Consider the following 24,461-nt stretch of genomic DNA (forward strand, 5'->3'; position numbering starts at 1 on the left):
TTTAATATTATAGATTAAACAAGACTGCTCACATCCAAGCATATTAAGTTTAGATACTATTACAGGAGACTTCAGCCTGAGCAGCAACACAAAATTCTTCCAATGTTCAAAATTAAGCACCAGCCAATGAGCATTTCATATGCTAACGACGAAATCCACCTCTATTAAAGTGCACTAGAATCTTGACTGAAACCAGACATGTGCTATAATCACAAGGGCATTCAAATTTATAGCGTAAGGAGACATTCACGAGAAGAGTATTTAAGAGCATCTTGACTCTTGCAATTTGTGACTACATTGTCCTGGAAGCCCTTCAGGCAAGCGCAGTCTTTAAACTTGAGTTTTGTTACCTGTATGACAGACCTGGCTATGGTTGTGACTTTACATATTATTTTTCTCCCTTGCAGCTCTATAGGTACAATGCAGAGGAAAAAGAACTAGCTGGGCAACCAGAAAAAGCAAGATTTAAGTTTTTCTGCTCGCTTATTACCTATAGGGCTTAAAGCAAGTTGCTGACACTGTCTCAAGCACAGAATGCTCAACTGTAAATGGAGAATAAGATTTTCTCACTTGGAAAACTTCACAAGTGAGTGATGATTACCGGCCTGTCAATTCCAATTCCAACACCAAAATAATCTTAAAATTGAGCTTTCCATGTCTTTGCTGAGAATCGAAGCAGCTGTGGCTAGTGGCCAGGGAGCGGGATTCAGGGCAAGACAGCTTGGAAGACCTGCGTGCAAAGGCTGATGCGCATGAATAATGTGCTGTCGCTGCCAGGGAATCTGTACATCGGGCCCAACACAGGCAATGCAATTCCAGATTATTCTTTTCATTCCTTCTAGGGCGCAGGGCAGTTGCGGGGCTAGCTAGGGGGTTAGCCACAAGCAATGAGGCACCAGATCGAGTCACCTTCCCAGAGACCCGTTCTTTCAGCCGTGAAGTTCGGTGCCTTCGGATCCAGTCTGCCCGTTTCCGGCCGTGGAGGGGTTCCCTCCTCCCGCAGCGCTTAAGGGGTTCGCGGCCCCAGAAACCAGAGGCTTCCCCCTGCGCCTTTCCCTCTGCTGCTTTCTTTTCTTTCCTCTGGTTCCTTCAGTCTCGCTCCCATCCTCCCACTCCCTGGACACTTCACTGTCTCCCCTACTCTCCACGCACTCCAGAGGAAGGAAGGGGACACAAAGTCTCTCTTCAAAGGGACGCTCAGCGGAATGAGAGAAGGGTCTCTCAGCCTTCCCCCACCGAGATTTATATAAATTGTTTACCTTCATCTCAAGGGTCCTGCAGCCCCGCGATCTAGTAAGTGCGCAGGCGCACCCCGTCTCCTCCAAGAAAGCTACCGCGTTCCTGTCACCCAGGAGACCGTGCGAACTGCGACCAATCAGCGAGCGCCAGGCTAAGGGCGGGACTTCGAGGGGCGGGGCTTCGCTAGACCACCACAGGTCAACGTGGGAGTGAAGGCGTAATCACATGATGGAGGCGGAGCTAAAACTCGGGAAGTTGGAAGTCGTGAGGTCTGGCAGGGTCTCAACTTCCTGCCTGAGCTCTGATTGGATGAGACTTGTCTCAGGAAGGCGTGCTCTATGAACCCGGAAAGGCGCCTGAGTCAATTTTGACTCTTGCAAGGCAATGGTAGCCAGAGGGGGGCGCTGAGAAATTAGAGGAAGAAGCAGGCGCAGAGCGTTGGCTAAAAGGAGGCGGGAATTGGCTCGTGGGCCAAATAATCCTGGTCTGTTCACGTAAAGATCCCCTATGTCATCTGTCTTTTTTGTTCTTGCAGTTTTCTGGCCTAGACGGGAGGAGGTGTACAAGGTATTTTCTTTGAAAGTAGTTGGAATTTACAATTTCACCTAATTTGGCCAGCTAACTAAGGGGAAAGGAAAAAAATGATCTCCCTTTTAGAATTTGAGCCTGGCAGCCTTTCCCCAGGTATTAAACCCTGTTGTAGTAGTTAGGCTTTGATGTTTACAGCGTGAAAGTGCATCCTTTGCCTGAGTGTTTGGAAAATGTTGACACAATCCAACATTTCGGTTTTTCTTTCCAATATCAGGTAGGAATTTAGGAAAAATTAATTAATTAATGATGACTATGGATTTTAAGGTAGGATGCTTAGGATTGGCAGTGTCGCTCAAGTGGTAGGGCCTAGAAAGTACAAGACCCTGAGTTCAAACTCCCACATTATCAAAAAAGAGAGTAGGGTGCTACTTTTTGCACTGGGGTTTTCTGTTGGGTTAATTCCTGATCTAAGGCCATGTGAAAAGAAGTCAATGATAGAAAGGTAGCTGGAGAACCCCAAAATACTTGGAGACTAAACAACACACTTCTAAAAAAACACATGGGTCAAAGAAATCACAAGAGAAATTTAAAAACCTAATTAAAAAAATACAACTTATCAAATTTTATGGGATTCAGTGAAAGGAATAGAGGAAATTTTATAGCATTGAATGTATATTTTAGAAAAGAAGAAAGATCTAAAATTGATAATCTAAACTTCTACTTTAGGAAAATAAAAAATAAAAGCAAATCCAAAGGAAGCAGAAAAAAACAAAAACATAAAAATTACATGGGGGGGTGAAGGAGAATGGTGGAGGAGGTAAACTCAAGTATGATATATTGATATATTGTAAGAAGTTTTGTAAATGCCACAATGTACCCCCACCAAGAACAACAATAAAGAAAATAAAAATTACAATTAGAACTCAATTGCTGGTGGTAGTGGTGCACTCTGGTAATCAACGAGGCGAAGAGGATGAGGCAGGAGGATCATGAGTTCTAGCCCAGCCTGGGCTACACTTTAGGGTGGGGGCGGGGGGCACGAGGGAGAAATGACCCAAACAATGTATGCACGTGTGAATAAATGAATTTTTAAAAAAGAAATCAATTAAATTGAAAGTAAGAAATCAATAGGAAAAAATCAATAAGACTGAGAGCTGGTCTTTTGAAAGGATCAGCAAAATTGATAAGCCTCTAGCCAGGACTAAGAAAGAGAGAAGACACAAGTTAGCACTATCAACAATTTGAATATCTATTATCTGAATTTCTATGCTAAAGGAATTGAATCAATGACTAATAATACTCCAAAGAGAAAGTATCAGGCCCTGATGGGTTCACTGATGAATTCTACCAAATATTTAAGGAAGAAATGTTACCAATTTTCAATAGTCTCTTCGAGAAAATAGAAACTGAAGGAATACTTCCAAACTCACTATATGAGGCCAGCATCACACTAACACCAAACCCAAAGACATTACAAGAAAACTGCAGAGCAATATTTCTCACAAATATAAATGCAAAATCGACAAAATGTTAGCAAATAGAATCCAATAAAGTATAAAAAGAATTATACACCATGACCAAATGGAACTTTTCCTAGGTATGCAAGGCTGATTTCATATTTGAAAAATAATTGATATAATCCATACCAACACCCTAAAGAAGAAAAATCACATGATCACATCAACAGATACAAAAAAAAAGGTATTTGACAAAGTCTAACATCCACTCATAATTAAAATTTTCAACAAACTAGTAATAAAGGGGAATTCCCAACTTGATAAAGAGTTTCTACAAACTTTTCTGTAGCTGACATCAATGGTGAGAAACTTGGAGTTTTCCTACTAAGGAGCAAGGCAAAGATCACTCGTCTTGCCACTCCCTTTCAACACCCTACTGGGAATTCTAGCTGGTGGAATACGATGGGAAAAGAAAGATAGGGTACTGACTGGGAATAAAGGGAAAAGAAGGACTGTCTTTGTTTGCAGATGACATGATTGTGTATGTAGAAAATCTGAAAGGGCAAAAAAACCCCACCTGAAACCAGTAAGTTATATGGCAAAATTTCAAGATACAATGCTAATGTACACAGCTCACTTTCCTACATATCAGTGATGAAAAAATTGAGTTTGAAATTAAGAACACCATATAAACACCCTCAAAATGAAACATATAGGTATAAATCTAACAAACTGTGTACAAGATCTATATGAAGAAAACTACAAAACTCTGATGAAAGATATCAGAGACTAACTGGGGAGACAGTCCACGTTCATGGAGAGGAAGATACAGCATAATTTTATATGTCAGTTTTTCCTAATGTGATCTGGAGATTCAATGAACTCATAACCAAGCAAGTTATTTTGTGAACAACTTGATTCTGAAGTTTATAGAGAGAGTCAAACGTCTCAGACTAGCCACCTTAATATTAGAGGGGAAGAACAAAGTTTGAAGACTTAACAGTACCTGATTTCAAGATGGAATTTCAAAGGACCAAAGTATCCAAAAAAAATCTTGAAAAAAACCAAAGTTGGATAACTACTTCAGTAAGTAAAACAATGTGGTACTGGCATAAAGATAGATATATAGACCAATGGAATAAAGTTGAGAGTCCAGAAATTGACATCTGTGGACAGTTGATTTTCAGACATTGTCAAGACAACTCAATGGATGAAAGAATTGTCTTTTCACGTAATAGCATTGAGACATATCTTTGCAAAAAAATGACCTGGGAGTCCTACTTCACAAAGCATAACAAAAATAAACTCATATTGCTGAAAGTTCCAAGTGTAAGAGCAAAAACTATAAAATTCTCAGAAGAATGCAAATGAATTCCTGACTTCTGCTTCAGACAATGGTTTCCTGGATGTGACACCAAAGCCCAAATAACAAATATAAAAGATGTACAAACTGGACTTCATCAAATTTTAAAACTTTTGTGCTTCAAAGTACACCATGATGAAAGTGAAAAATAATTTGTAGACAGAGAGAGAATAAGTACAAATTGCCTGACAAGAGACCTATATCCAAAATATGCAAAAAATCATACAACTCTTTAATAAAAAGACAAACCATTAAATATGGACAAAGAACAAATATATTCATGTGAATATATGAGAAGCTAATATGCTCATTGAAAATTACTCAACATCATTAATCATTAAGGAAATGCAAGTAAAAAATGCAATGAGATATCACTCCCCTTGGGGTGGTTAAAATAAAAAAAAAACAAGATAACCAATGTTGGTAATAATGTTGAGATATTGTATATTGGAACCTTCATATATAGCTGGTAGAAATTTAAAATGGTATTAGGCCATTTTGAAAAACAATTTGGCAGTTTCTCAAAAAGTTAAAGTTAGAATTACCATTTGACTTAGTAATTCCACTTTGAAGTATCTACTTCAGAAAAATGAAAACACATTTCCATTAGAAATAATTTTGTCAGCCGGGCATTACAGTTGTAATACCAGCTACTCTTCAGGGAGGTGGAGGTAGGAGGATGATGGTCTGAGGTGGGCCAGGGCAAAAATGCAAGTCCCTATCTGAAAAACTAAAATAAAAAGGACTGGGGCTTGGCTTAGGTGGTAGAGCACTTGCCTAGGCTAGAACAAGGCCCTGAGTTCAATCTCCTATATTGCCAAAAGAAGGAAAAGAATTAAAAAAAAATTTTTTTTTTGCAGTACTGATGATTGAACCCAGGTCTTCACAAATGCTAGGCAAGTGCTCAACCACTGAAACACACATTTCCCAATATAAACTTATGTACCATTATTCATAAAAACCCCAAAGTGGAAGGACAAATGTGCATCAACTGATGAATGATAAATAAAATACTGTATGTGGGTGCAATGAAGCTTATTCATCAGCAGAGCTTAACCTTGAAAACATGCTAAGTGAAAGAAGCCAGCCACAAGAGGCATGTGCTATAAGATTCCATATATACTATATATCCTAAGTAGACAACTCTGTAGAGACAGGGAAAAATAGTGGTGTATAGGCATTTTAATTTGGGGCAGTGATGAAAATTTTCTAAAATTACACAGTGGTGATGGCTGTACAATTCTGTGAATACTAAACTAAGTTCCACTGAATTGTACACTTCAAAATGGTGACTTTTGTGGTTTGCAAATTATGTCTCATGTAAGTTGTAAAAAACTGGCAGATACTTCATAAAACCCAGAATCATGGTCAGTAAGAGAGAGAGAATTTTCTAAAATCTGATTGGCAAATGTGGGTTTTTACATGCAAAAATATACTGATTAAATTTCATAGTAGTCTTTTACAGAACCACAGTCCTGGGCTCAAGGGGTGATAGTGTGGTAGATATAGTTCCTGACTTGTTACTTACAAATAACAATGATACATTAAAGACCCAGCCTTGCCAGTGCCCAGACGGCTTGGGAAGACACAGACCACAAGGTGAGCTAAGCGGTACCGCGGTACTCCCACAGACAACCCTGGACCAAATCAGCATAACCCCCTGGACAGACTGACTCCCACCCAGAGAAAAAAAAAAGAAACTGAATAATAAGCAATAACAAAAAAGACACATAGCAAAGAGGGTGGGGCACCTTGAGTGCCAAAGGGGGGGAGGGGAATGCCTTACAGAACTGTAAATAAACAAGCCGGGCCAGAAAAGGCAGGAATGGCAGCACACGCCCAGCAACCAGAAGCTGGAAAGCTTGTAAAAGTGGCAGTGGGAGGAAAACTCCACAGGAGAGGGGGGAAGCCCCACATCCCATGTGAGCTGTAAATAAACACGCAGGCCAGAGAAAGCGGGTGCAGTGTCACCTCCCCCAGTGTACTTGGAAAGGGGAAAACTTGTAGCAGCAGCTCGCTCACAGTAGAACTCTGAGTAAACAAAGCCTGTGGGGCCAGGTGAGTGTTAAGCTCACCCCAGAGATCTGCATAAATAACGCCTCCAGCAACAGCAGGCTGACAGCAGCAGGCAGGTGAGCCACAGCTGCAGATACGATTCTCAGAACTATCTCCAGGCTCTTTTTTTTCTCTCTCCCTACCTTTGATGAGACAACAACCGAACTGAATGCTGAAAAACTTAATGAAACTGTATTGCATTTGTACTTGGGACACTTTGTGGGTTTTTTTGTTTTGTGTGGTTTTGCTTTATTTTGGTTTTTCCAGTCTTTTTCCCCTTTGATGAGACAACCACAGAACTACTTCTGAGGCACCATCTCCAGGATTGGAGGCTGAGGGACCAACACCAAAATTATTAAGACTGAAAGTTTATTGAATTTGAACTTGGAGATTTTTTTTTCCTTTATTTATTTTTTATTTTTATTTTATTTTATCTTATTTTTTTATTTTCAATCCTCTCTTTGTCTTTCTAATGCCTGTTCAGCTTATGGTTGATTAGTACACTATCTCTCCCTGTTTATATCTTTGAAACTTTTTTGTTTATTTCTTTGTTTTGTTTTTTTCTACTTGTTTATTTGTTTTTCCCTTTTCTTTTAACTTCTTTGCTTTCCATCTCCGCTCACCCTTCCATTCTAAATATTACCATTGTTAATATTACAAGCTAGAAAATACTTAACTGCACACAGTACAGGGACAATAACAACACCAAGGGCAATGACGGGAAGACAGAAAAAACAGGGAAACCAGTTTCCCCACAGCAAAAAATTAGTACAGGAACCAGAGGGAAATGAAGAAAACAGATACTCAGATCCAGACTCCAACAAAATGAAGATAAACTATGCCAAAGAACCCAATGAAGCCCACAAGAATAATTTAAAAGAAGATATACTACAGGTACTCAATGAGAATTTTATAGAGATGATACTGGATATGGTCAACCAAAATGTACAGGAGACACTCAAGAAATTCCAAGACAACAAAAATAGAGAATTTGAAAAAGCAAAAGAAGAAATAAAGGAAACCATAGAAGCAATGTATAAACACCAAAGTGAAACAAAGAATATGATTAATAAAGAGATAAATGAACTCAGGAGAAAAATAGACAACATAAAAGAGGAAATGACCTAGAATATGGAAAAACTCAGAAAAAAGAATGAAACAGAATTGAAAAACAAAACAGAAGGCCAAACTAGCAGAATAGAACAAACAGAAGACAGAAACTCAGAACTCGAAGATTAAATGGTAGTTAAAGGAAAAACCAAAGAACTATTAGTTAAACAACTCAAGACCTATGAAAAGAAAATGTAGGAACTCACCGACTCCATCAAAAGACCAAATTGAGAATCATGGGCATTGAAGAAGGAGAAGAGGTGCAAGCAAAGGGAATGCATAATATATTCAACAAAATAATAACAGAATATTTCCCAAATCTAGAGAAAGCTATTCCCATACAGATGCAAGAGGCCTCCAGAACACCAAACAGACCAGATCAAAATAGAACTACTCCACGACATATCAACATTAAAACAACAAATTCAAAAACTAGGGAAAGAATATTGAAGGCTGTAAGAGAGAAAAAACAAATAACATACAAAGATAAACCCATCAAAATCACAGCAGACTTCTCAACAGAAACACTAAAAGCAAGAAGAGCTTGGGGAGAGATCTTCTGAGCACTGAATGAAAATAATTTCATCCCCAGGATATGCTACCCAGCAAAACTATCATTCAAAATAGATGGAGTAATAAAAGTCTTCTATGATAAGCAAAAACTAAAACAATATGTGACTATAAAGCCACCACTACAAAAGATTCTTCAAGGGATTCTGCACATAGAAAGTGAAACCCAACATAACCATGAAAGGACAGGCAGCACCAAACTACAGGAAAAGAAAGAGCAAGAAAGTAGAGAGTAACCTCAACTTAGGTACACACAATTAAACCTTCAAACAACTAAGACAACTAAATGACAGGAATCACCACATACCTATCAGTACTAACACTTAATTTTAGTGGACTTAATTCCCCCATCAAAAGACACCGTTTGATGAAATGGATTAAAAAGGAACATCCAACAATTTGTTGCTTACAGGAGACCCATCTCACCGACAGAAATCAGCATAGGCTTAGGATGAAAGGCTGGAAGAAGATTTACCAAGCCAATGGCCCCCGAAAACAGGCAGGAGTAGCAATCCTTATCTCTGACAAAGTAGACTTCAAACCTACATTGATCAAACGAGATAAAGAAGGACATTCCATACTCATAAAAGGGGAAATAGACCAAAAGGAAATAACAATTATCAACATATATGCACCCATGTCAATGCACCCAATTTCATCAAACATACCCTGAAGGACCTAAAAGCATATATAAATGCCAACACAGTGGTTGTGGGAGACTTCAACACCCCCTTATCATCAATAGATAGGTCATTCAAATAAAAAAATCAATAAAAATCCTAGATCTAAAATATACCATAGATCAAATAGACCTACTTGATGTCTACAGAACATTTCATCCAACATCTACACAATATACATTCTTCTCAGCAGCCCATGGAAACTTCTCCAAAATAGATCATATCCTAGGGCACAAAGCAAGCTTCATCAAATACAAGAAAATAGAAATCATACCATGCATTCTGTCTGATCACAATGCAATAAAGCTAGAACTCAACAACAAAAATAAAGACAAAAAACATGCAAACAGCTGGAAACTGAGTAACTCATTACTTAGTGAACAATGGGTCATTGATGAAATGAAAGAGGAAATTAAAAAGTTCCTGGAAGTCAATGAAAATAAAAAAACAACCTACCGGAACCTATGGGACACATCTAAGGCAGTCCTGAGAGGAAAGTTTATAGCCATGAGTGCATATATTAAAAAGACTGAAAGATCCCAAATCATTGACCTAATGCTACATCTCAAACTCCTAGAAAAACAAGAACAAGCAAATCCCAAAACAAATAGAAGGAGAGAAATAATAAAAATAAGAGCTGAAATCAATGAAATAGAAACCAAAAAACCATACAAAGAATCAATGAAACAAAAAGTTGGTTCTTTGAAAAAATAAACAAGATAATCAGACCCCTGGCAACCCTGACTAAAATGAGGAGAGAAAAAACCCAAATTAGTAGAATCAGGAATGCAAAAGGGGAGATAACAACAAACACCATGGAAGTCCAGGAAATCATCAGAGACTACTTCGAGAACCTATATTCAAATAAATTTGAAAATCTAAAAGAAATGGACAGATTTCTAGATTCATATGATCATCCAAAACTGAACCAAGAGGATATTAATCACCTGAATAGATCTGTAACACAAAATGAAATTGAAGCAGCAATCAAGAGTCTCCCCAAAAAGAAAAGTCCAGGACCTGATGGATTCTCTGCTGAATTCTATCAGACCTTTAAAGAAGAACTGATACCAACCCTCCTTAAACTGTTCCACGAAATAGAAAGGGAAGGAAAACTGCCAAACACATTTTATGATCCCAGTATTAAACTTATCCCAAAACCAGGCAAAGACACCTCCAAAAAGGAGAACTATAGGCCAATCTCCTTAATGAACACTGATGCAAAAATCCTCAACAAAATAATGGCAAACCGAATTCAGCAACACATCAAAAAGATTATTCACCACAACCAAGTAGGCTTCATCCGAGGAATGCAGGGATGGTCACGAAAATCAATAAATGTAATAAACCATATTAACAGAAGCAAAGACAAAAACCACTTGATCATCTCAATAGATGCAGAAAAAGCCTTTGATAAGACCCAACACCATTTCATGATAAAAGCTCTAAGAAAACTAGGAATAAAAGAAAAGTACCTAAACATTATAAAAGCTATATATGACAAACCTACAGCCAGCATTATACTTAATGGAGAAAAACTGAAACCATTCCCTCTAAAATCAGGAACCAGACAAGGATGCCCACTATCTCCACTCCTATTCAACATAGTACTGGAATTCCTAGACAGAGCAATTAGGCAAGAAGAAGGAATAAAAGGAATACAAATAGGTAAAGAAACTATCAAAATATCCCTATTTGCAGACGACATGATCCTTTACCTTAAAGACCCAAAAAACTTTACTCAGAAGCTTCTAGACATCATCAATAGCTATAGCAAGGTAGCAGGATATAAAATCAACATAGAAAAATCATTAGCATTTCTATACACTAACAATGAGCAAACGGAAAAAGAATGTATGAAAACAATTCCATTTACAATAGCCTCAAAAAAAATCAAATACCTAGGTGTAAACCTAACAAAAGATGTGAAAGTCCTCTACAAGGAAAACTATACACTTCTGAAGAAAGAGATTGAGGAAGACTATAGAAAGTGGAGAGATCTCCCATGCTCATGGATTGGTAGAATCAACATAGTAAAAATGTCAATACTCCCAAAAGTAATCTACATGTTTAATGCAATTCCCTTCAAAATTCCAATGACATTCATTAAAGAGATTGAAAAATCTACCGTGAAATTTATATGGAAACACAGGAAGCCACGAATAGCCAAGGCAATACTCAGTCAAAAGAACAATGCAGGAGGTATCACAATACCTGACTTCAAACTATATTACAAAGCAATAACAATAAAAACAGCATGGTACTGGCACAAAAACAGGCATGAAGACCAGTGGAACAGAATAGAGGATCCAGATATGAAGCCACACAACTATAACCAACTTGTCTTTGACAAAGGAGCAAAAATATACGATGGAGAAATAGCAGCCTCTTCAGCAAAAACTGCTGGGAAAACTGGTTAGCAGTCTGCAAAAAACTGAAACTAGATCCATGTATATCACCCTATACCAAGATTAACTCAAAATGGATCGAGGATCTTAATATCAGACCACAAACTCTAAAGTTGATACAGGACAGAGTAGGAACTACTCTGGAGTTAGTAGGTATAGGTAAGAACTTTCTCAATGGAACCCCAGCAGCACAGCAACTAAGAGATAGCATAGATAAATGGGACTTCATAAAACTAAAAAGCTTCTGTTCATCAAAAGAAATGGTCTCTAAACTGAAGAGAACACCCACAGAGTGGGAGAAAATATTTGCCAGCTATACATCAGACAAAGGACTGATAACCAGAATATATAGGGAACTTAAAAAACTAAATTTTCCCAAAACTAATGAACCAATAAAGAAATGGGCAAGTGAACTAAACAGAACTTTCTCAAAAGAAGAAATTCAAATGGCCAAAAAACACATGAAAAAATGCTCACCATCTCTAGCAATAAAGGAAATGCAAATTAAAACCACACTAAGATTCCACCTCACCCCTGTTAGAATAGCCATCATCAGCAACACCACCACCAACAGGTGTTGGCGAGGATGCGGGGAAAAAGGAACCCTCTTACACTGTTGGTGGGAATGTAAACTAGTACAACCACTCTGGAAAAAAATTTGGAGGCTGCTTAAAAAGCTAGACATTGATCTACCATTTGATCCAGCAATACCACTCTTGGGGATATACCCAAAAGACTGTGACACAGGTTACTCCAGAGGCACCTGCACACCCATGTTTATTGCAGCACCATTCACAATAGCCAAGTTATGGCTTTGTTTGTTTTGTTTTGTTTTTGTTTTGAGGTAGGGTCTATGTTGCCAGGGCTGCTCTTGAACTCCTGAGTTCAAGTGATCCTCCAACTCAGCCTCCTGAATGGCTGGGATTACAGGTGTGCACTGTGTATCCAACTTAAATTTTTTGTTTTTTCCATTTTTTTTAATATTAAAGAATGTAGCTTCATTTTACAATATCGTGCAAATATCATCTTCATATCTGTTGTTATGAAAGGAATCTGTGGCAAGAGAGTCTGAGATGGCCAGGGTGTGATCACAAAAATTAGAATAACACATTTAAGAAGCAATTTATAAGCCTTTGTTTGAGAACACTGGAACAGCAAATTTTCATTCTCTGTGTCCAAAACACATAATAGTCTATTGTTGCACTGGAAAAAAATTCAAATGGCCTAAAGCAACAGCCATCTTACTGTTCTCAGTTTTGAGGATGATTGGGTCCTTCAGGATAATTCTTCTCCTCTGTGTGAGGCTGGCATCAGGTGTCATTTGTGGGCTGGAAGTTTGGCTCAAGATGACTTAGATGGTTGACATTTGATGCTGGCTGTGGGCTGAGAACTATCTGGAGTCACTGACCATAGTTTCCTTGCATGTGGCCCTTTATATATGGCCTCTCCATGTGACTTGGGCTCCTCAGAGCATGGTGGCTGGATTCTGAGACAGAACACTCCAAGAATGAGTTCCAAGAAACAAAATTGGAAGCTGTCAACTGGCGTGAGGCCACTTCTGCCACATTCTGTTGGCTAAGCAGTTCACAGGTCCAGCCAGGATTCAAGAGGAAATACATTCCACCTCTTGACAGTGAGTCACAAAGAATTTATGGTCTACTTTAATCTAGCACAAGTGCCAACAGAAATCAGAAGCAAACACAGTGAAACCACTTCCAATTTTACACAGATCAGTTCCAAGAATTTTCTCACACTGCAAAGATTCAAAACACTCAATGAATCCCTTTTAAAATTTCGAGATCGGATTTTTCTTCTGTAAGCTTCATTCAAAGCAAATGATAAAATTATTATGTAGAAAGGCCCGAGAAGATCCAGATTTGAAGATAAATAAAATACAGATTTTCTTTCAACAAAGAATTTAAAAAATGGATGATATTATTGTGCACAGTATTTTGTTTTCTTTTAATATGTAAGAAAATAGACCCCATTAACAATTACAGATGTGACTTTTGCAGTCTCAGCTTTTTGCAAATGACTCTGAAAGGCCATGGAGAATGGCATTTTATAATATTGTTCAGCTTGGAATTGGAATCTTGAACCTTCAGAGGGCTGGGTAGCGTCAAGTCTCTTATCTAATGAGTGGGCCTAATTTTCTGTCTGGCATTTGCAAGTCATCAGAATTTGTTTTATCCCTTATGTTATAAGTAAGTTAAATTTGTGTCTTTGTGGTAGATAGATAGTTCTCAAGTGGAAAAAAAAACCCCAACTATCTGTGTCACAGTGGAAATGTAACTCAACAAAAAGCCAAATGTTGACATATCCATGCATGTGAGGGTTCACTAAAGCCCATCAACATGGCGAGTCCAGTGTGCTGTATTTCAGAGTTTGGGATGGGGCAGGTCGTGGAATGCAGCAGTTGTCAAGCAGTTGTACGCTGTGACTGAAATCAATTTGATATTAAGGTGGAATGGCCAAATTGACATTTGTGCCCAGCTGTTTTCCAGTCAAGAAATGTTTGTTTGATGTTTGTTTTAGATGTCAAACACTGCAGCATACTAGGTGCAGAAGTCATGGACACTGTGTTCATCTTCCAGAAGCTATCCCCTTGCTCAGATAATAAGCAGATCAAAACAAAATTAAAAATGGCAAGTCAAGCAGAACTCAAGTTTCTGGCTCGTGTGCTAGATGAACAGTAGTTGTTTTTAAAGATGGGGAAAGTCCCATGGGAATTTATTATAGAACTATTTTGTCTATTCTCACACATGTTTGAAAGTTCCTAAGATAAAAGTTTGTTTGTTTTTTAAATAATGACACCATTTAATTCAACACTTGAGGTTGTTTTTTTTTTTTAGCACATTTTTCAAGTACTCTCAAGTCCTCTACAACTAACTATAATTCATTATAAAGAAATACCAAGTTGGAACAGACATGCCAAGCACGGAGCAAGTGTTTGACATGGACAGAGTGGGGGTGTGAGGAGGACTCAGGAATGGCTCTGACACTGAGGGCATCTGAGATGGGCTTTGAAGAATGAGTAGTGTTTGGACGGACAGAAAAGAGATTAGAACCATTATTCTAGAAACAACCATCTAAACAAAGTTATAGTGTTCTAAAAGTTCTAGTGTTTTTGAGAACTGAGTCCATCTTCAGTACTGAAAAGAAAAATGAACTGGTTAGGGAAGCCTCCAAGCGGCAGACAGCATGTCTGATGTGTTGAATTGGTGTAAACCCCTGTGACCCAGGCATGCTTCAGCAGGTCAGCAGGTTCCTGTGTGGGGCTTCCTAGTTGGAGTTACAACTTTGCCATAAACCACAGCCCATGTTGGAAATCAGTTAACATTCCTCCTGAACACCACTAAGTGTTCATGGTGAAGCAATGCAGTGTTCAGATAACCGTGTAACCCACAGTGATTTCTTACTCTGCCTGCTATCACAGACCTTCACTACATCATACTTTAGGTCTAGAGTTCAAATTCTGACAATAAGCAATGGGAAGAAACAATGAGCGACTTTTGGGACATTATTTTTATGTATTTATACACCTGTAGTTGAGCTGTTTTTATTGCGAAGAATCAAATACATTGTAAAAATACAATGGATAGCTAGCTCCTAATCATGAAGAAGATTAAGAAAAATGCCAAATGAGGCCATTCTACAAAATTACTAGCTTGGATTCTTTGGAAATGTCAAGGCTAGCCAGGTGTGGTGGTACATGACTGTAATCCCAGCACTCAGAAGACTGAGACAAGAGGATCGAGGGTTCAAAGTCAGTGGGGCTACATAGTAAGAAAAAAAAGTCAAGGCTAAGCAACACAAAGGCTGAGGGACTGTTCCAAATTTTTAAAGAACTGAAGTGACATGATGACTAAATGCAATATATAACTTTTGGCTTGATCCAAGCCCCAGGTGAAAAATGACGGTGATAGTATTATTAGGGCAATTGATGAAATTCAAATACAGACTGAGTTAGAAAATAGCTTTGTACCATTGTTAGATTTATTTCAGTAATGCTGTTGAGATTATATAAGAAAATGTCCTAGTTCTTGTGAAAATGCATTTCAAAGAGTTTAGGAGGAAAAAGACAAAGTGTCTCTGACTTCATGCTAACAATTGGTGAAGGTATGTAAAAGTAGACAAGAATCCAGGTGCAGTAGTACAGTCTGTAATCCCAGCTACTCAGGAAGACGAGGCAGGAGGATTGAGAGTTCAAGGACAGCCTGGGCTATATAGTAAGACCCTCTCTCAAAAAAAGTAAAGAATTTCTTTTACTTTTCTTGATATTTTATTAGAAAGTAACCTCCACCAGGGCGCAGGTGGAGCTCAGTGGTAGAGCATCTGCTTAGTGGGCATGAGGCCTGGGGTTTAATCCCCAGCACTCTCCAGCAGAAAAAAATTTTTTTAAAAGAAAGTAACTTTCGCAAAAATCTTAGGAAAACAATTTCATTCCTTTTGGGAAGGTTTTATTATTGTCTATATTTAAAATTGCTATGTTGAATTTTATAAAAGTCTCAATAAGAAAACTGCACACTAAACATATTATTTCTTAAACTCTTATTACTGCAATTATGTACAATTACTTTCCAACCTGTTATTTTATTACTAGTTCATTGTTGGTGCTGGCAATTCCAATCATATGGGATCTATCAGGAGCAGTGACACAGGAAGAGCAGCCTCGGCCTGCAGCAGTGGCCTGGCGCTGGCTACAAGGCCTTGACCTTCTGTGGGGTACAGCCAACTCCACAGAACATCCCTCACCTCTCGACAGGGCCCATCTGAGACCGAAGTGAAGTGAGAGAACACATGACCAATGCACAACCTTGTCTAAACAACCCAAAGGTAAGGTCACTGTGCCCCACAGAATCCTAAGTGCCCCTCTCTCCTGGCTATTACTACTTTCAGTTGCTTCATTACCAATTACATCGGTAACCTCACTCCTTTTAGATAGGACTTGTTGAGCTAGCTGTCACAGAATTGTCCTCACATCCTGCCAGAACTCAGTTTAGGGGGAACCCTTGCTTCTTTAATTACAAAGCCAAAGACCAACTCCTATCATGGTTTTTGAGCCCCTCTTTGAGATGCCCATACTTGTGGTGAGCATCCCCCCTCATCAGCCCAACTCAGTCATCCACAGGTGGGTCCTGACCAACAGAGCATCTGCAGTATCTGATGTGATGAGTGACACAAATTGATATGAAGAGGTCATTCAAAGACATATATTTCTTCCAACATATAAATGAAACTGGTCTTTTTTGGCTTAAAATAAAATGTTATGGAGCTGCCTGGCTAATTTTTAGTATTATCATTTTGTAGTAAGGAATTTATGGCCCTGTATTTTAAAAATCGGGTTCTATGGTGTGGATTGTCTTTTGTAAACATTAATAGCAGTCTGGGTGTGGAAGATAAATGAGACACTTATGTATATTATATACAAACATATTTTCTAAACATTCATACATATCTGGACACTATATATAGAATTGTTTGACATGGTTTTATACAATTTTATAAAAATTGTGTTTTTAAAGGGCAAAATAGTTTCTGCTGGGTATTGGGGGGGAGAGGGAGGGGGCGGAGTGGGTGGTAAGGGAGGGGGTGGGGGCAGGGGGGAGAAATGAACCAAGCCTTGTATGCACATATGAATAATAAAAGAAAAATGAAAAAAAAAAAAAGAAAAAAAATTGTGTTTTTACATGTGGTTTTAAAAATTTTTTTTAAATCTATTTTCTTAGATTATTTTGTGGCACTGATATTTGATCTCAGGACCTCACACTTGCTAGGCAGGTACTCTTACTCTTACCACTTGAACCACTCTGACAGCCCTGAATTGTGTTTTTGAAACATGTTTTTTTTTTTTTTGCTCAATATTGTACTTTTGGGACCTACTTATGTTGGGATATGCCTTCTAACTGCTAAATGGTATTCCATTGTATGGTTATATCACAGCTTACCTGTTCCTTCTTCTTTGGATGAATGTCAGGTTCTACCAGTGAGCATTCTTATTTATATTCATAGCATGGAGGAGTGGTTAAGAGCCGGGCACTGGCCCCATTTTACCTGGGTTTGAATCCTGACACTACTACTGTACTTGGCAACTGTGTCACTGTAGGGGTATCACTTAACCTCTTTGTGCTTGTTTATCGGTCTGTTCCCTTTCGGTAGGAAGCAATGAGCAAAGACAAAACTTCCAACATTCTGGTTTCTCATTCGTTCTTAGTGAGCTTGTCATATGAAATGAGAAACCTCAACTTGTTTAAACTCTGTTATCAGATTCTGACCCTATTAGACCTCAAATGTGTCTACAGCAGGACAATCAAAGTAAGTTGCAAGCTCTGTCTTGACAATCATTTCCTAGTTTTGCTAGTAAGATTAGTCATGACATACTATCCTGGGAACATTTTAGAAAGCTCAATTAATGGAGAAACTATGTCTAGCACAATGCTAACCGCAGCTGGAAAGGCCCTATTTCATTTTCAACAATCCACGTTTAATGTCCCAGTTTCCAGCTATCTTTTTGTTTGTTTGGCCAAACTGATGGATTCAAAGGTAGAAGTAGTAAGTATATTTGATTATGATTTTATTTACCATTCTGGAACCTAATGCTATTCACACTTACAGTTTGTTGACTCAGAGTGCCTACTCAACATGTCAGAATGGATTCCCAGGGAATCCCACACAGGGCTCCACTTTGCCCCAGGCTGGCAAAAACAAAACCAATTCCAACAGCACATTTGAGAAGGGGAACAACGATCATGGGAAACTTCTTTGATCTTCTATGTTCATTTGTAACTTTAAAACATAAACTGGTAAGCCTGAGGCTCCCTCTCTTCTTTTCCTTTACCTTCTCCGGTGATCTAAGTCATCCTCTCCAATTAGCACTAGCTTTTTGGAAATTACTTTCACCTTTGATTCTGAATTTAAATAGAAAATTTTTTGAAGTTGGTTTTTGTCCAGAATATCTACACTTGAAGACTAGATACAAAGCCCCTCCAGGCAGATCTGATAGGATAACTTACCAGCAGACTGGAGATGGGGACTATCCCCTCCCCGCCAACTTGCCTAACTAGCCACCCAGATCTTACTCTTCAGAGCAAGACTTTTGGGATTAGGGAAAGAAAAGTTCAGTCCCAGAGTTTTGGACCTGTGTGTCCTTGGCTGAGTAGCCTGTCCCTGACTTGTTTCAGAGCTGAGTTTGGTTCTTCGTGGTCTGCCTTTGTCTTTTTGTAATTCTGTCTATTCATTATTGTTAGTGCAATTTATATGGATTAAAAAAAAACCCAATTTCTTGTTTAAGCCACTGTTAAACAGTTTCTGACTCATACAGAGATTTATTGCATGATATTTGGTTCCTTTGTACTTTTTTTGTTTGTTTTTTGCTGGTACTAGGGTTTGAACTCAGAGCCTCACGCTTGCTGGGCAGGTGCTCTACCACTTGAGCCACTCTGCCAGCCTGGGCTGGCTTTGGACTACAATCCTCTTGATCTTGGCTTCTTGAGTAGCAAGGATTACAGGTGTGAGCCACCAGTGCCTGGCTCCTTTGTACTTCTGATACGTGATTTTAATTGTTTTTCAAGAGCCAAGTCTATGCCTGTGCTATTACCTGTTCACGTTTCCTTCCTTTCCTCATCCAAGGTGGAAACCTGGGCCTCTTGGCTCTGTGTCCTCAAGGCCCCGAGCTGGCTGGCAATCAGAGACAGGGATGCAGCTTGAATGGTGGTACTTGCCTCACACCCTCTCACAACCAATGGGCAGTGGTTACCAACATGGAGGTCTGCCCATTCTTGCTGGGAGTTTCCAACAACTTAGTATTCAACCTTGGTATCCTAATCCTAAAGTCCAGCTCTTCTTTCTACAGCCCAGATCACCACACTTACGCCCCTCCAGCTCATGACTTCACGGTCACGCCCAACATCTCCACTCCCATCCCAGCCCCTGGTCAGAGGAACCTGGGCCTGTCGCTCTCCTCCCTGAGGTCTTTCATCTGATCACCAAGGCGTAGTCTGAGAATCTGTTTGGTGTCTGCCGCTTACCCTATAGGATGCCTGGGACTTCAGACTCTTCTCTGTCCAGAGTGTATGGCAGTCTTATGATGGATAATAGGTCATTCATTCACTCACTTTTAATTCATTCAGCAAATAGTGTCATATGATAATATGTATATTTGGCCATTACTGGGGTTTGAATTCAGGACCTCATGCTTTTCTTTTTATAGTTATACAATTTAAAATTGATTGCTTATTTAAGTATTAGTATCTGTTATAGCAGTTTTTGAAACCCTCCAATTTATTTGGGAAAGGATGACATGAGAAAACAGAATGTGCTGTAAAAACTGGTAAAGGTTACATGAAGCTAAAACAACCTGAAGCTAAAACAACCTGATAGCATAGTTTACTGCAAATCAGAAAAACGTGTTGAGAGAGAGAAGGGGAGAGGGAGAGGAAGGGAATGTCCCGCAGTGGATGGAAAGAGGGATGGGATTAGATAATAATGACATTTAATAATAAATACACAACTGGGAAGTTTAGTTGAAATTTACATTTTAAAAATAAATAAGGCCTGCCTCAATGGTTTGGTGGCTCATTCCTGTCATCCTAGCTATGCAGGAGGATGTAGGTAGGAGGATCTCAGTCAAAGGCTGGCCTCAGGCAAAAAACAGCAAAACTTTATTTGAAAAATCACTAAAAAGCACAAAAGGATTTGAGGATATGACTCAAGTAGTACAGCACTTGCCTAGCAAGCTCAAGGCCCTAAGTTCAAATCCCAGTACCATCAAAACATACATTTTATATATGGTTATTTTCAATTTACAGATTAGTGAGACTCCATCTCAACAAACAGCTGGGCATCTGTAATCCCAGGTACACAGGAGATGGAGGTAGGAGGATTGCAGTCTGTGATTGGCCCTGGGACAAAAGTACAAGAAACTATTGAAAGAAAGAAAGAAGGAGGGAAGGAAGGAAGGAGGGAGGGAGGGAAGGAGGGAAGAAGGAAGGAAGGAAAACAATGGGTTGTGGGTGTGACTCAAATGGTAGAGCACCTGGCTAGCAAGTGAGGCCCTGAGTTTAAACCTCAGTACTGCCAAGAAGCAAAACAAAACAAATAGTAACAACGAAACCCCCATCTATGTACAAGAACGTGACAGCTCTGTTTCTGTGGAAACAAGCTCAATAGATCCTCAAAAACAGTTACGCTTAGAACTAGGACCCAGCAATTCTGTTTACAGATGTACACCCTGAAGAATTGGAAACATTCAAAAAGGAAAACCAAAACAAAACCTGAAATTCACCAACCCCTAAACAGGGTACTGAGACCAATCACTTATATGCATAGGTTCATAGCGGGTACTATTTGCAATTGCCAAAAGGTGGAAATACCCCAAATGCCCATAAATGGACACGTTGTATACATCTATGTGATGGAATATTGTGCAGCTATAAAAGGGAAGTACTGATACATGCTACGACACAGACAAATCCTGAAGACACACTAAGTGAAAGAACCTGACACAGAGGGTCACACGTGATATGACTTTAACTATTCCCAGTAGGAAAATCCATAGACTAGAAAGGCTGGTGGTTGCCAGTGGCTGCGGTGGGGCGGGAGGAATGGGGAGGACTGCTGGGCTGTCCTTGTGGGTGAAGGACTCTGTGGTCAGATAGAGGTCATGGTTGCACGTGATGAATGCTCTCAATTGTTCACTTGAAAATGATTACCTTTATGTTATGCTAATTTTGCCTCAATTAAAAATAAACACATGCATAAACATTCAATCTTTACATTTAATGTAATTTTTTGATAAAACAAAAGTAGCTTTTCAGGCAATTAAAGCTTGTCATGAAACTATGAGGGACTACTTACTTACGTGATCCAGGGTTTTTGTTTGTCTCATCAGTAGCCTTAGCTACTGATATGTCACACAATACACTGTATCCGGACATGTCTTAAAACTGTGGTTAGCTCTTAACCGGGAAGCACACAGGGACTGAAGGGTGCTCCTTGTCTCCATAACTTGTGTTACTAATGTCAAGCGTCTGGACCTGTCCCTAAGGCTAAAAACGTACAAGGTACTACCTTCTTGAAAAGAGCAAGGGAGAAGCATGCCAAAGGGAGAGGAGAAAGCTGGGAAATAACAACAGGAAAAACAGCACAACAGGGCTGAGAGGTGTGAAAATTGTCATGAGTGGGGACAGATTTCAAGTTTTTTCTTAAAAGCACTAGAAACCTGATTTTTTCTGGGTGTACAAGGGTTTGAACTCAGGGCTTCATACTTGCTAGTCAGGCATTCTATTACTTGAGTCACTCCACCAGCCCTTTTTTGTGATGGGCTTTTTTTTTTCCGAGATAGGGTCTCGAGAACTATTTGCCTGGGCTGGCTTTGAACTGCAATCCTCCTGATCTCTGCCTCCCGAGTAGCTAAGATAAACAGGTGTGAGCCACCAGCGCCCGACTGGCTAATTGTTCCTTCCTTCCTTCCTTCCTCTCTTTCTCTCTTCCTTTATCTCTCTTTTTTCTGCCTTTCTTTTTAAGAAGAAGATATAAAGATGTTATTATGGTTGTTGTTATTATGGCAAGTAACACAACTCATTCATAAACACCCAAGATCAGACTTACAGGGGTCAGGTGGTCAGAGGCCCCAAGACCTGCAGGTAGATTTCTTCATCTGCTCAGGTCCATATGCTCAGGTGTGGCCCAAGCTAGGGCCGTCACCTACTCTGGTTACATCAGATCTTTTAAGCCCAAAGCCTAGCCCTAAATCCAGAACACATTTTCATCTTCCTGGTTAATGTGCACACAGTGTGCTATTCATGGAAATGCTATCTTGCCATGGCATTGCACAGGGGTGCGTAGCGGGCCACGTTTCTCACAGGCCCGGTCATCCCCTCCTCTGCTCCCCAGTCAGTCTGTCATTTTCAAGAAAATCACACCAAATGTAAAGAGTTAGTGCTTGTAGTTGGGTCTCTTTTTTTTTTTTTTGTTTAAAAATACTTACAGATTTGCAGCATCCTGTCTTACACAACTATGGTATAAATGACAACTAAGAAGTTAACACTGGAACAATCCATGTTTATTCAGATTTCACCATTACATTTGCACTGAGGTGTGAGTGTGTGTGTGTGTGTCTTCATGCAGTCTTATCGTGTGCCCACCACCACAATCAAGGCATTCTAGTGAGCCGTCACCATGGCTCCCTCATGATGTCCCCTGACAGCCATGCTCATCTCTTCCCCACTGTCTCTAACATCTGGCAGCTACCAATTTGTTCTTCTTCTGTATAATCACATATTTTTTGGATGTTACGTAAACAGAACTGTGTGCTTTGGGTACTGGCTTTTTTTCTGCTCAGCGTAATTTTCTTGAGCTGCATCCAAATTGTTGTCCATGTGAGGAGCTCATTCCTTTTTGTTGCTGGGTAGTATTCCCCAGTATAGATAGACCACAGTTTATTTAACCATTCACCATTTGTATTTGGGAGGTTTCCAGTGCTGGGTCATTGAGAATAAAGCTGTTATGAACATCCTTCACAAGTTCTTGTGTGAAAATGTCTTCATTTCTCTGAGACACCATGGGTGACATCAAGACTGGCATTGATTGTCAAAGGATCTGCCAAGCTATTTTTTCACAGTGTATACAGGTTTTTCAGAAAAGAAAATACTCCCTTTCAGGAATACTGAATTTTTCAAAGGACACGCCCCCACTTTTTTTCTAAGTAAGTAAAATTTTTAAGAGAAAGTAGTCTTTAAAGTGTAGAGTTTGGATATGCTGTAAGCCTTATGGGGACCCAGATGTTTTCTTTTTCTAATTCCTCTGCAGTGATTTGGATGTTGACAAAAACCCATTGATTCCGTGTGATTTGCAAAATTACAACACACTAAATGTAACATTATAGTGGAGATGACTGTGAACAGTGATGGCTCAGAGATGCAAATAATTTTTGTAGGGTACCGTTATGGCTTGGGGATGAAGAAATGTCCCCCACAGGTGCATGTGTTGAGTGCTTGGTCCCCACTGGTGGTGCCATTTAGAAAGTTCTGGAAACTTTCAGGGTGGGAAGTAGCTGGGGACGTTTGTCAGCAGTGGTGAGTCCTTGGGAGTGTCTTGTCCCTTGTCCCTTCCTGCCTTCCTCACTGCTTCCTGTCTGCAGTGAGGTGAAGAAACTCCTTCGCCACACACTACTGCTGCTGTGATGTTCTGCCCAAGATCATGGAGCTGAGAAACTGGAGACTAATCCCTCTGAAAATAGCCAAAAGACGCCCTTCCTGCCTCAAGTTTGTGTCAGGTATTTTGGTCACAGCTATGCAAAAGTAACTAATTCAGAAAATTGGTACCAGAGAGTGGAGTCGTTGATTTGACTAAACTAACCATGTGGTTTTTCAGCCTTTGGGACTGGTTTGTGGAGATAACCTAGAAGAATTTGGGGACGTGGCTGGAGTAAGCCTAGGATGCTATAAGCAGAGCTTGACAGATGATTCTGGGGGAGCTCAGAAGACCACAGTGCCTATGGGAGCGTGGGCAGTGAAGGCCAGGTTTTTGACGTTTCATATGGGAATGAGGACTGTACTTGAAATCGAACTAGTGTCCACATTCATGTGACCTTCTGGCAAAGAATTTGTCTCCATATTGCCTGTGTTCTGAGACTTTGAGTGAGGCTGAATTTAGTAATTAATTGGCAGAGGAAATATCCAGACAGCATTGCATTCAGGCTGTAGCATGGTTAATGTTTTTAGTCAGTTTACAGGGGAATTGGGAGCAAAAGGCAGAGAGAAAATATTTGAAAAAATGTGCATTTTGGCCAGAAAAGAACCTCCTTAAAAGTTGTGGACAAGGAACATATGGTTGTTAAAGAGATTAAAAGAAGCCATGTACCTGACATAGGGACAATAGGAGTGATGCCTTGTGTGTATCTCGGGAATCAGCCAGACCCCACCCATCATAGTCTTCTGGGTATAAGGCTGTAGGGAAAGACTTTCCCTCAAGAAGAGAGCACCTGGGGAGGCTGGGGAAGTGTTTCATTGTGTTGAATGCCCAGGCAATCAGAGGCCATTGCAGCCAA

The 24,461-nt window shown here is 39.6% G+C and overlaps 1 protein-coding gene across 8 annotated transcripts in view; it reads right to left on the reverse strand.

Annotated features, from left to right (window-relative positions):
* Klhl5 (kelch like family member 5) overlaps positions 1–24,461 on the reverse strand; it is a 200,906-nt gene that overhangs the window by 78,534 nt on the left and 97,911 nt on the right. Inside the window, exon 1 of one of the 8 annotated variants that reach the window (XM_074042443.1) lies at positions 1,260–1,379. The exons of the other annotated variants lie outside the window; for them this stretch is intronic. Within the exon in view, the coding sequence (XP_073898544.1) occupies positions 1,260–1,265 (6 nt within the window). The 5' untranslated portion in view covers positions 1,266–1,379. Of the gene's footprint in view, positions 1–1,259; positions 1,380–24,461 lie in introns of those variants that run through there. 8 annotated transcript variants of the gene reach the window in all.

This window comes from Castor canadensis, chromosome 9 (genome assembly GCF_047511655.1).
Source record: "Castor canadensis chromosome 9, mCasCan1.hap1v2, whole genome shotgun sequence".
Lineage (NCBI taxonomy): Eukaryota > Metazoa > Chordata > Mammalia > Rodentia > Castoridae > Castor > Castor canadensis.